This window comes from Astatotilapia calliptera, chromosome 10 (assembly GCF_964374335.1).
Source record: "Astatotilapia calliptera chromosome 10, fAstCal68.1, whole genome shotgun sequence".
NCBI classification, from domain to species: Eukaryota; Metazoa; Chordata; class Actinopteri; order Cichliformes; family Cichlidae; genus Astatotilapia; species Astatotilapia calliptera.
Window position 1 is genome coordinate 12716371 of NC_137431.1, and position 12035 is coordinate 12728405.

Sequence of the window (12035 nt, forward strand, 5' to 3'; positions counted from 1 at the left end):
GTCCAGAGAAGACTGCTCGTCTTCAAATAAATAAGAAGAAATTTAGAAGTAATAAACGTTGACGGGAGTTGCTACTTCGCAGTGAAGTAATTATTACTGACCTCTTTCGAAAGCTTTTATAGTGTGTCATTATTTAATGTCTCCGCGTAGTAGTTATTGTCTGCTTTGTAATATAGCCTAGAATCATATGCAGATGACCACGATATTAATGAATAGCTGTGCAACAATCTGATAATCACTCAATGCTAGATCCCAACTAGGTCAGGTAGATAGGGTCACTTGACATTTTGCATAGCGGATTGCTGGAATGTGTATACTCATTGTTTGTTAAATAAAGTTTAAAAAAAAAAAGAAAAAAAGATTGCTGGCATGTCTCGTGTTTGGGGGCCACCACTGCATTATTTCTTCTGTGGACTTGCAGAACAAACAGTAGGTAATGAGTCAGGCCAGTTACTGTAGCTTCAGCATACCGTGATCTTGTCTATTTGTAAATTTTTGAAGCACCTTGGTTATTTTGTACCTCGACAGTCATTTTGAGATTTTATGTAAATTAACTGTAATATTATTGGACATCAAACCTGTATGTATAAAATCAAAAAGTTAAATGTGATTTGAACACTGAATGTCTCTGACTATAATCACTTTTTCAGTACACAGCTAAACATCTACATTTCTGTAACTTTCATTATCTTGTAGTAATTGCTGCCAGAAATTATACAGAAACAGATCCAACATCTCAGCACTTAAAAAATAAAAATATTGAACTGATTTATCCAAAACACATGTCAGAAACACAGATCAATACCAGCAGCGTTGACAAGTTTACTTTTATTCTTTCATTTGAATCCATTCCAGAAACGTTAAGGACTACAACGCTATACAAACTGAACTCTCGCCTGTAGTTTTACACAAAAATTGCACAATATTTTCAGTATGATCAAAGTGCCACTTCGAGGCAGCACGTGAAACAGCAGTTGCTCGCTGCTGAGTGTCAAAGGTGGTCCAGTTTGGATGCATATTTTATTAGCGACTCATACCCAAAGTGAAGATATTAACAGCCATACAAAAGAAACAGGAATCTGATAGAAATAAATATTACAAGTCATTGTGGATTAAATACATATGTAGAATCATCACTAACAAGAAATCAATGCCAAAAAATAAAAACAAGGAAGTGTTGATAAAACGGCATACCAAACCTAATTAGATAAATCCAAAGCCAAGGAAGCCCTCTACAATTCAACTCCAAAAGGCATATATCTCCACATCTAATGTCTATTGTCGGATTTATGAGAAAATCTACAAACACTATCTAAGAAAGTTTTAGTCTATGTCAGCTAGTCTTTAGGGAAAAAAATCTATCCAAATAAAAAGTAATAGAAAATGGAAGCCAAGGTAAAAATAATCCATCTCAATAGACGTGTGGGCAGAGGAGGAAGGACGGTAATGTGTTTGATGCAGTCATGTTATGCATTTGTGCTGGTTTCCATGGTGTGTAGGTGTGAGACTGCGTGACTGTGCAGGTCGTGTTGGGAGAACTGTAACCCAAGTTTAAAATAAGCTCCTAGCTCACACTTCATGGGTGTGTAGTACACATGTCTACACCCAGCACTCCAAATAATGATTTACTTTGAAGCAATCCTACAACCTTTTCCTCATTTTATCCCAAAATGTTAAAAACAAAATAGTTTGAAGAAAACACCTAAATTAACTTCGGCCAATCAAATACAAAAGCGCTTATTGTGTTAACTGAAAAATGCACACAACACATTCACATTGTGCTTATTAAGCTTAAAGCAATATTTACTTATTTTTTCTTTTTTTAAGGATTCTCACTCTTAGACAAATACATTGATTTGATGACTTTGACACACATCGTCTTTCAGTTTGGTTCAAAATCATCTTTGCCCACAAACTATTCTCATCTTTCTTGTACTACCATCTCTGCTGAAATGACAGAAGGCTTAGTTCAAGCATAAATATGCAATGTTTCAATATGTTTCAATGCATGTGTGTTACAGTGCAAATATTCAATTTAAGTACAACTGAAGTGACTTTCAGAGCAGCCCGATGGGCTACCAGACTTCCATGATGGCGAGGATAACGGATGTAGTGTTCTCTTTCAGGCTGGGGGACAGTGGAGGGTGTAGTGAAGGATATGGGCGCAGAAAAACTGAATGTATTAGATAGAAACATTAGCAGGAACAGCCTCCTTCACTGGTAGGTTGCTCTGGTGGTTTCTCCAGCTTAATGTCAATCACTGAAAGGTTTAGGAGTTAAGAAACAACATTGAAAAGGAACTCTGAAATGCATTGGCATTGATTAAACAAATAAATAAATTAATAGCTCTAGATTTCTGCTCAAGGAAAGACAGTCACACTTTTTTGGCACAATGGTCCAAAATGTCCCATTGGTGTTCAATTAGCCTGAGATGACCGTGATTGTAAATGCCAGAACGTTTTACATTATTTTCATGATCATTAAAGTAGTCAGTGACCACATGTGCTGTACAGGTAGAGGCCATTTTCACACTACAGCAGTGGTATTGCCCAATTCACATGTATTGGTTTATGACACATTCACAATAAATTACAAAGGGACTCTCCTATAATGGAGCACTTGTTGATGGTGGGAAGGAAGAAATAGCTTAACAGAAAGAGATCTCTGGCAAAACCAGGCACCAAAAGGGTTGAGGTTTTTAAGTTTTAAAATAAAGTTCTTAGTTTCATTTAACTGAGGTCAGTATTTCACCACTTATTGCTAGACAGAATATTAAAGTAATCTTAAATATTCTTATGGACACATGATGGCTTATGCTATAGTTACATGGCAAACTTATCAAAGCTGAAGTCAGTAAAAATCATAACATCTTTATAACTCAGTCTGAGTTCAGACTTAGGCACGTTTCTAGGAGCATGACTGACTAATGTGAATTCACTGTCTGCTCTGATCTGTATCAGGACAAACTTCAAAACCTTTCAAGTCTGTTTCATACCCTCCAAAAATAGACCATCAGTGCAGAGTGTCTTTGATAGTATACTCATTAAAACAGGCATCCAGCTGAATCTCAATAGGTGTCCTCACTGGTAAAACAAATCTAGAACGACATGTGGGTTAAGCAACAATAGTGAGATGTCACAATTCTGCACTTGATTCTCCCTGTGGCCGTGCTTATCCATATGACAGACATAAGAGGGCAAAGAGACCTCTGACTCTGCTCTGTCATGTCAGATGCAGACACTGACATGTACACAAAAGGATACTGTCCTCTCTACTCTTGTCCTGTGTGGTGTCCATGCCAGGGAGGGCAGCTGCCACACGACGGAAAAGCTAGAGGGAAAGAGAACCACATGTATTCTTTCAGACAAGGAATATAGCGAGGGCATGATAAAAAATACAAAATGAAATTGGCACAGCATGTTGTGTATAATCCTAATATTAACTGATCAAGCATAAGGTCCACTTGAAACTCACACAGAGAAAGACACCCAAGAGAGATTTATCAAATTTGATCTCAGTTTAGCAGCTTGTGTCTCTGACACTGTAAACCAATTTCTGTGCTGCATCGGTGATTTGAAAAGAGGATGGAGCTGAGCTTTAGTGACATCTTCCATTGACAAAGCTTGGAGGATTTTAAGCGATGAATGGATCCATTCATAAAATTCAAGAGAAATGTATGATGATGCTCAGCATCCCCTGCCCCCACCAAAGAGCGTCGTGGAAGCAGACTTATGACATGCAGAGTTCACAGCAGCAGTAACACTATTGCTGTGGTGATCAGTGCTGTGCAGGTTGTTGATTTGCAAACTCTGGTCCCCATCTCTAAGACTTTGTGATAAAAGGTTGGCCAATACAAATCATTACAGGGGGGAGAGAGCTTGAAAAACAACCAGTTCTCTTCACTAGTGACCAGTGGAAACTGATGTTTAAAGCACACCTTTTGCACACATGCGTGTGAAATAGAAGCCAATCAGAAGAGAGGACTATGAGAACACATACACATGTAGGTGCACACGCTCTACCTGTTTGACATTGTAGCCTGTCTTTGCACTTGTTTCAATAAACAGAACATTCATCTCTTTCGCTCTCTGTTCTCCCTCCTCTGTGGTTATCTGTCTGTGATGAGCCACCGCGAACAACACACAAACACCCACCAGGACACGCACATACCCCCACAAACATCAACACAGAGACAGGGGAAAAGAAACACAGACACTGTGATTATGTTGAAGAGCATTAACAAGCCGTGCCCTTCCTGCTGCGGCTGCCACCACTGCCCAGCACCAAAGGTTTCCCAGTAAACTTCCTGGAAAAACAGGAAGAGAAGTGAAACTTCCAACATCTCAACCATAAATGTTATATTTTCTGTGTTTGACTGAAAAAAAACAGGGTTTTGGAGATCCAAGGCATTGCTAGGCCAAGACGAGTAAAAAGTTTGTAAATAAGCTTTTAGAGGAGCTTGCAGGTAACAGGGAAAAGCCATACACGAGACTGACACCCACACACTCTCATCACCTTTAGCAAGAAAGTGATGAATACTTGTTTTATTTAAAGAAATACGCACAAACAAGAGCAATTTAGACTAAGAAGCCCTTTTCAGACATGCACTCAATTCTGTTAATTAGATGGCATCTAAACGCAGAGGTTACAAACGCACATCACTTCTCCACCTTTGAGTTGCTCAGCTCACTAAAAGACATGATTGTTGTGGATAATCCCCTAAACTATAATAATGTGAGGGGAGGAAAAAATAAAGTTTTGGCATGAGACATCAGCTTTCAGCTTTTGTCCATGGTCTCACTGCCAGAAATACTGCAGAAGCCACAAAGCCACTCCTTTGATACATATGTTAAACAGGCTTTTTTATTCCACACGGGACAAAGTCCAGCATCTACACTGGTCCATAAAAATCACAACCTACAGTGTAGATTTAGTGGTTCACTTAGTGGTCACTTATAAGCTTGGGGCAACCGTGGCTCAGGGGGTTGGGAAGCTAATCTGTAACCAGAAGGTCGCCGGTTCGATCCCCTGCTCTCTGTCCTGGTCGTTGCGTCCTTGGGCAAGGCACTTTACCCTACCGCCTACTGGTGTTGGCCAGAGGGGCCGATGGCACGACATGGCAGCCTCACTTCTGTCAGTCTGCCCCAGGACAGCTGTGGCTACAACTGTAGCTTGCCTCCACCAGTGTGTGAATGTGAGAGTGAATGAATAGTGTGCCTAGAAAAAGCGCTATATAAATGCAATCCATTATAATTATTATAAAATTGACCTAAGTGTTTATGGTTGCAATTGCATATATACAGAATGTGGCGTAATAACCCCCCAGAATAATTTGGGACACTATATCCTACTTACTATAGTGTGAAATTTGGCGCATAGCACACAATAAAATCATGATTACTGTAGCTTGTTCTGTCAGAGTGGGGATGTTTGAAAGAAGCGTTGATGAGTATTAATGTAAAAGAAAAGCTCCATGTCCAAATACCAGATCAAAAATTTTATGCAATCCATGTCTGAAAAGGGGCAACTTCAGGAACCTAGCCTGACTTTTATTTTCAGTGGGAGACCTTTGGAGGTGAAACCCAGGAGGCAGCATCTACAGCAGGGCGTCAGAGCACGGCTCACACACACACTCTTACCTGCTTTACGTTGTAGCCCGCTTTCGCACTAGTCTCAATAAACATTACATTTAGTTCTTTGGCTTTCCGCTCACCCTCTTCAATAGATACTTGCCTGTGGTAGATAAAACGGTTAAAAGACTCACAGCAAGAGACAATACAAATTCAAAAAAAGGCTTAAAAACAAACAAAAAAAAAAAACCCCAAAACAGGACACTTTCAGGTATAATGCATGAAAGAAAAAAAATCAGTGAGGCCACCAGTAACAATCAATAACTTCACTTCTATGCTCTTCATGGAGTGCCTACTTTAACAAAGGCAGAAGGAGGGAAACACAGATTACCTTTTATCTGCAAGGTCTGTCTTGTTTCCCACCAACATAATGATGACGTCACTTCCTCTTTCTGTTCTCACGTCATCAATCCATTTTGTGGTTTGCTGGAAAGAGTTGACATCTGGAAGACAGATGGAGATAAAAGGCCTCAGGTGAGAAAACACAGTGGTTAGTGACAGCAAGGCAATAAGCAAAGAGAGTTACAAGCTGAAAAATGTGCAACTTTTTTTTTTTAAATTAAAAAGAAAAATATGCTTCGGTCATACTAGTGTATTTAAATGGAATCAATGCATTCCTCAGCATCAACGATGTGAATAACCTAGGGCACTCCCAGTGGACAGGTGAGCCACATACTTGTAATGTCGTAAACTACGACTGCAGCTGCAGAGTCTCTGATGTAACTTGGGATGAGGCTACGAAATCGCTCTTGCCCCGCTGTGTCCCACAGCTGCAACCTAATCTGTGGGGCAGGAAGGGAACGGGGATGGAAAAAAAAAAAAAAAAACAAAACAAGAAAAAAAAAAAAAAAGAACAAGATGAAAATGAAACAAGAAAAACAAATAGACAAATGGGGTAAGTTTATGGGACAAAAAAAATTAATAAAAGGAAATAAAGTTGGACTAATGGGAAAAGATAAAAAGAGAGAAAGGTGAGCACGTAGTTCATGCAGGCAGTGAATAAGCACCAGAGAGAGCTAGCTTCCTGGGCCTTTGGGAGGGAAGAAAGAAGTAATCACCCTTCACTTGTCATCAGCCCTCCTCACTGGATCAAGTAAGGTGTTTAATTTCAAAACGGTGATGAGAAAGTAGATGAAAGGGTAGGAAGGAGAGGAAGAAAACTCGTGTTGAGGGAGGTATGAACAGAGAAAAGAAGGATTGTCCAGGGGGATACAACACTCCTGATCACAGTAGCAACGTACAAATGCTGTCTCTGTGTGTGTTAGAAAGAGCTTAATTCAGTGGCTAAAGAAAAGCAACTGGACAAGAAGAAGAAGAACAAAAACGGAGGTACTGGTTGTGCCAAAAATAAACTTACTGTTCTGTCTTCAAGATACATAGTTTTCGACAGGAAATCAATTCCTATTGTGGCCTGAAAAAAAAAAGAATCAACCAAATATTCACAGTCATTTCCAATGAGTATTGCTGTTGATATTAGGCATCATCAATGATTATTAAAGTTAAAAGTGGAGGTGTTAAGTCTCACTTGGTAGGTGTTGTCGAAGCTGTCGTACATGAACCTGGTGATCAATGAAGTCTTTCCCACTGCACAAACACAAACAAGAAACTCTTAAAGAGTGCAATGACCACACGATCACTTTGATTTTGGAGAAGAATTAGGTACACCTTTTCCCCCGGAAAAAAGAACTGCATTTATAACTGAATCTATTCTACATTTTCCCCCAATTAGAACAAAATTTAAAAACTGAAAATGCTTTTTACACTTTCTGAGCACCCAAAGTCTTCAAACAGATTATTTTATCTGAACAACTGTCTAAAACCTAAACACATCTAATTTACAATAACATAAAGCTAGCCAGCCGCTTTTAACTGGTTCACTAATAATTTCAGCTGTAATCAAAATAATTATTTCGGGGCTAAATAAAAGCTACGCAGATCTCTGAAAGCTTGCAGAAATGAAATGTGTTTAAAGTTATTCAACCCAAAGCAGCTGCTGTGGCCCTTTTCCACAGATGATGACCACTAATAACAGAGTAAAGCAAGCAGCTTCATGTCACACAACTCCCACTGCCCTCTTGTCCACTAAGCGTGTAGTGCACAGCTGTTCAAAGTAATTCAGGAGTCAGAGGGTTGAGCAAGGCACAGAGAGAAAAAGGGCTGTAAGCAAAGTTTGCCATTTATGTCTGAACTCCCCCCACCCGTGTATCCAGGGTGCTGATTTGATCCACAATGGAGGGTTTGTGTCCATATGTAATATAAAACTCTGTAATGTTGTTTAACACACAAAACTACGCTTTACAAACTTTGCAGCTGTAAAATGCTTCAATTTTTTTCTAATCTCATAGAAAAACCATTTATGAACACCTTTAACACATCAGGGACAGTCACACAGTAGCTCTGAGTACTCGCACAGTGCTGCCAGTTCTCAGACTGTTTTTGCTGAGCTCGAGTTACATTATCAGTTACAATGTCCATCAAGGGATGGTGACAGGGCTACAGACAACACTGCTGTTTACAAGGCTTAAAGGAGCCACAGCTTATCACACACTGTCCGATAAACGCAGTGTGTCTGTCCCATCTTGGTGGGACTTACAGGTCATATTACAGCAAAAACATTTATTACAGTTTTGTCAATAATGTCATCAAGTTTTGGCTTCCTTAATTCTTTCCTAGTTTCATTTATTACAGCAGCTTCTGAACTCACATCTTTTCCAAAGAGATCTGTATTATTTTATATGCAGTCTATGGCACAGTGCGACTGAAAGACAAGTTTTATATTTTGGGAAAAAGGTGTGCAGGGCCTCTTTCTACATTTGCATTTTTTAATGTTCTTGGGTATTTTTTATAATAAATATTTGTCCAATGTAATGGTTCTGACATTTCTTGTAAGTAATTTCGTCAGTTTAGATGTTTATTATGCATTTAGCTTCCTTTTTTTATGAGTGATTGGGTTTGCTATTGTTCTCACATCACAGCAGGAGAAGCCATGACTTCTTTGTTTCTTTCTTGCTGGAAAAGAATGAATAAATAGTGCAAAATCTCATCTTGACAATAGCCCCTTTTTTGTCTTCCCTATTGTCCTTTGGTGGCTATCTGAGTTCACGTTTGATCCAAGTTTCTCTTTACCGAGAATTCCAACTTCATACTGTTTTAATAAAGCAACATGAAACAGCTAGTTCAAATATGTTGCAAGTAGATTCCAAAGAAAGAGACAACGCTGGACCAATAACCCAAATTCTACTTTAAACCCTAAAATCTGTGGACACCGCGGACGACACAACGAACAGCCACACAGCTTTACCTAAGACATGAAAAACAGCCAACACGAACCCTCTGTGTGGACACTGAAGGAGTGTAAATTAGTAGGGAGATCGCAGGAATGTTGCATGGCAAGATCGGCCAATTTGGAAGTTGCTCCAGGGTCGAAATTATGAATTTATGATCACTCTAGTATTATGAACATCTTCTAAACACAGCAGGGTATGCCTGAAGTTCACCTATCCTTCAATAACGAAGAGATACCAAAAAATAATGCTGGTGCTTCATAATTTAACATCCTGTTAAATGACACTTGGTAATTTCCGATGCCTCCGTTAATGATGTGTTATCACAGCCCGTCACACAACTGAAGTAAGAGTCCATTTTTACAGACATGATTCATTTTGAAGGAAATGAATCACCTTTTTAGTCGGGCCAAGGCGAAGAAACTGTTCGTAACAAGTTACTGTGTCGTAATACCATCACTGCCAAGTGTTAACGATACGTGGCTAACGTTAGCTAGCTGGTTGACGTTAATCACCCACCAAACTCTGGTGTTAGCTAAATGTCCAACAGAGCAAAAATGTAAATCCTACATCCCACAACACTGAAAATTACCAACAGACTTACCGCTCTGTTCACCAAGAAAGACCAGTTTAAATTTTCTTAAAGGGTTTCCGAAGTCTCCGGCCGAAGACATGACTGAATCAAACCTTGACGTTACTTTTCGGGAGCTTCCTAGCTAGTTAGCTAATGCTAACTAACCAGTTGTTGTCAGTTATCAAATATCCAGAGGCAGCGAAAATGAACAGCCCTACTCGTGGCTGACTTGAGCAAATTTTGTGCTCAAAGCGTATTCCTTCAAAGTCCAAGTCAATATTAAGCACCTCACTAACTACTGCGGCCAAGTTAGCGTTACTCTTCTACTCTGTCAATTACACCCAACCCAACGAGCCACCTCGGGCCGCTCTTCTTCAGAGACAACTTTATGGATAGATGTGTCTTCTTGGCATGTTCATGTGCTGCCCTCTGCTGGTGGAGCAAAAAAAAAAAACCACAATGAAAAACCAGACTGCTCCTTTGAGAGAGAAACGCACTAACACATTTGATTCAGTAGATTTTATTTTTATTTTATTTCACAAAGTTGGAAGCATTATGAGAGGAAAAAAAACTACCGTGCTAAGGACAGAGAAGAACAGAAGGAAAAGGCACGGTGTGTTTTTTAAAGCCCACTAGAGGGGGCACTTTCATCACAGGTAAGATTTCACTACTAAGCAACTTTAATGGGAATCCCAGTAATGTTTAAAGAATTAGACGGTGACTTTTACCGATGGTTAAATTAAATGGAAAGATTTTTTTAACATCCATCCATCCATTCATTCGCTTATCCTGTTCAGGGTTGCGGGGGTGGGAGGTGGGAGTGGGGGCTATCCCAGCTGTCTCAGGGCAAGAGGCCGGGTACACCCTGGACAGGTCGCCAGTCTGTCGCAACCTATCCCCACTAACTGCATGTCTTTGAACTGTGGGAGGGGTCGCACTCATGATGAAATCCCTCAGAAGCAGAAGATTAAGAAAGAAAACAGGCACTAATACATGAATATTTCTATTAAAAACAGTCCCCAGTAGTGAGTAAAATTTCTTTCTTTGTTACTCAGAGTTTTTAGGTAAACTTTATTTCATTTTTTTTCCAATGTAGAATAAACGTTGTTTAAAGAAACGGTGTAACACTCCTATATAGCATTCGACAGTGTTAATCAGTCCTGTTGGTGCTGAAAGAATAGCATTCTTTTTGTTCAGCCTATTTTTAAACCTCACTGCAATGTGCACATGTTCAGCCTTATATTCGCTCTATTAATGCCAGGTTTTGCTGGCAACCATGTAGCATCAAGCCAACTGGCATTATGAGTCCTTGTGAAGGAAATTAAATCACAGTTGAGGGTAGCAGTTTGTAGCTGTGAAAGTGGATGTCTGACTTGTTAGTTCTATTATGTCAGACACTTTTTAAAAATTGGTATCAGGCTGTGATGTTTACAGGACCCTGTGTAGCTTTTATTGGATTAATCATGACCTTCAGCTCATCAGACAGCTGCTGTCCTGAAGGATGAAGCCCAGAGGCAACATACAAGGTGGTTTACTTACTCCACCCAAGGACAGAAAAGATAAGATAAGATAAGACTTTATTGATCCCACGGCAGGGAAATTTGTGCGTTACCTCAGCTCAGGCACAGATAGCAGAAGAAAAATCAAAAAATCAAAATAAAATACAAACAAATACAAAATAAGTAAAATAATACACTATACACAACGGTAGCATACACAGCATGTGATTATGGATAGAGGGGTGTATGAATGACTGCCTGTCTACCTGTTTAATTCTGTTAGTGTTTTAATAAATTCTATAAATGATCCACTCTCACATACAGCATGTATGAACAGTACACCTCTGCTTTTTTACCTGCAGTCATTTAAATACCAAATCAAGATACTTATAATCTCCCACTGACTGATAACCACTTTTGGTCTCAATATTTTGTCATTCCAGCATCCTTGTTGTTAGGGTAATTTAATTCTTACATAATTCCTATTAAAGATACATGTGCTGTGTAAGGGCATGTATTATTTGTGTGGACATATCCATCCTGATGAGATCAAAGATGAGCTCAAACAGAAAATAAATTAAAATGTCAGAACCCTACAGATGCAAGTGTTTTCTTCAACTATTAATTAACCAGAGGAAACTGACTTCACCCTACTGTTCACTAGCCTGGATTACATTTACATTTTAGGGGTTTTAAGTATAAAAGGCAATGCATTATTAGTGTATGGGTACAGTATGTGAGTTCATGCCTGCTTGAGCCAGCTGTTCTAAGTCACTGAAGAGAAGACACACCTGCGCCCCGCTCTCATTCATGTGCCATGCAGCTCTGAAGTCTCTTTGCAGAGCAGCTGACGGGCTGATGCCAGCCCTTCAGCTGCTCTGGTTGCGACCCACGCCTCATTAAACTTGAGCCATCAACTTGAGCCGGCCCCTCCCTCTTTTCTCTCCCCTTAACAGCACTCCTACGCCACATGTCCTTGGTCAGGGAAAGACCCCAAATCTCCCGCCCCTCCCACTGAAGATGCTGAATTAACAAATTCTCCATTGCT

At 39.7% G+C, this 12035-nt stretch overlaps 1 protein-coding gene across 3 annotated transcripts; it reads right to left on the minus strand.

Annotated features, from left to right (window-relative positions):
- Positions 1 to 809: 809 nt before the first annotated feature.
- rab6a (RAB6A, member RAS oncogene family) lies at positions 810 to 9865 on the minus strand. 3 transcript variants are annotated; one of them, XR_013911700.1, is made up of 9 exons: positions 9519 to 9865; positions 7156 to 7214; positions 6988 to 7041; positions 6307 to 6412; positions 5962 to 6073; positions 5640 to 5733; positions 4023 to 4116; positions 3264 to 3330; positions 1990 to 2260 (listed from the first exon to the last, which is right to left on the minus strand). XR_013911700.1 is itself a non-coding variant. In XM_026181919.2 (8 exons), exons 1-8 carry the CDS (start codon positions 9586 to 9588, stop codon positions 2196 to 2198), a joined length of 627 nt encoding a protein of 208 aa, XP_026037704.1. In that variant the 5' UTR covers positions 9589 to 9865; the 3' UTR covers positions 810 to 2195. The 3 variants fall into 3 exon arrangements, 2 of the variants coding, with proteins under 2 accessions (XP_026037704.1, XP_026037705.1); XM_026181919.2 differs by lacking the exon at positions 5640 to 5733 and having other exon boundaries at positions 810 to 2260; XM_026181920.2 differs by lacking the exon at positions 4023 to 4116 and having other exon boundaries at positions 810 to 2260.
- Positions 9866 to 12035: the final 2170 nt, after the last annotated feature.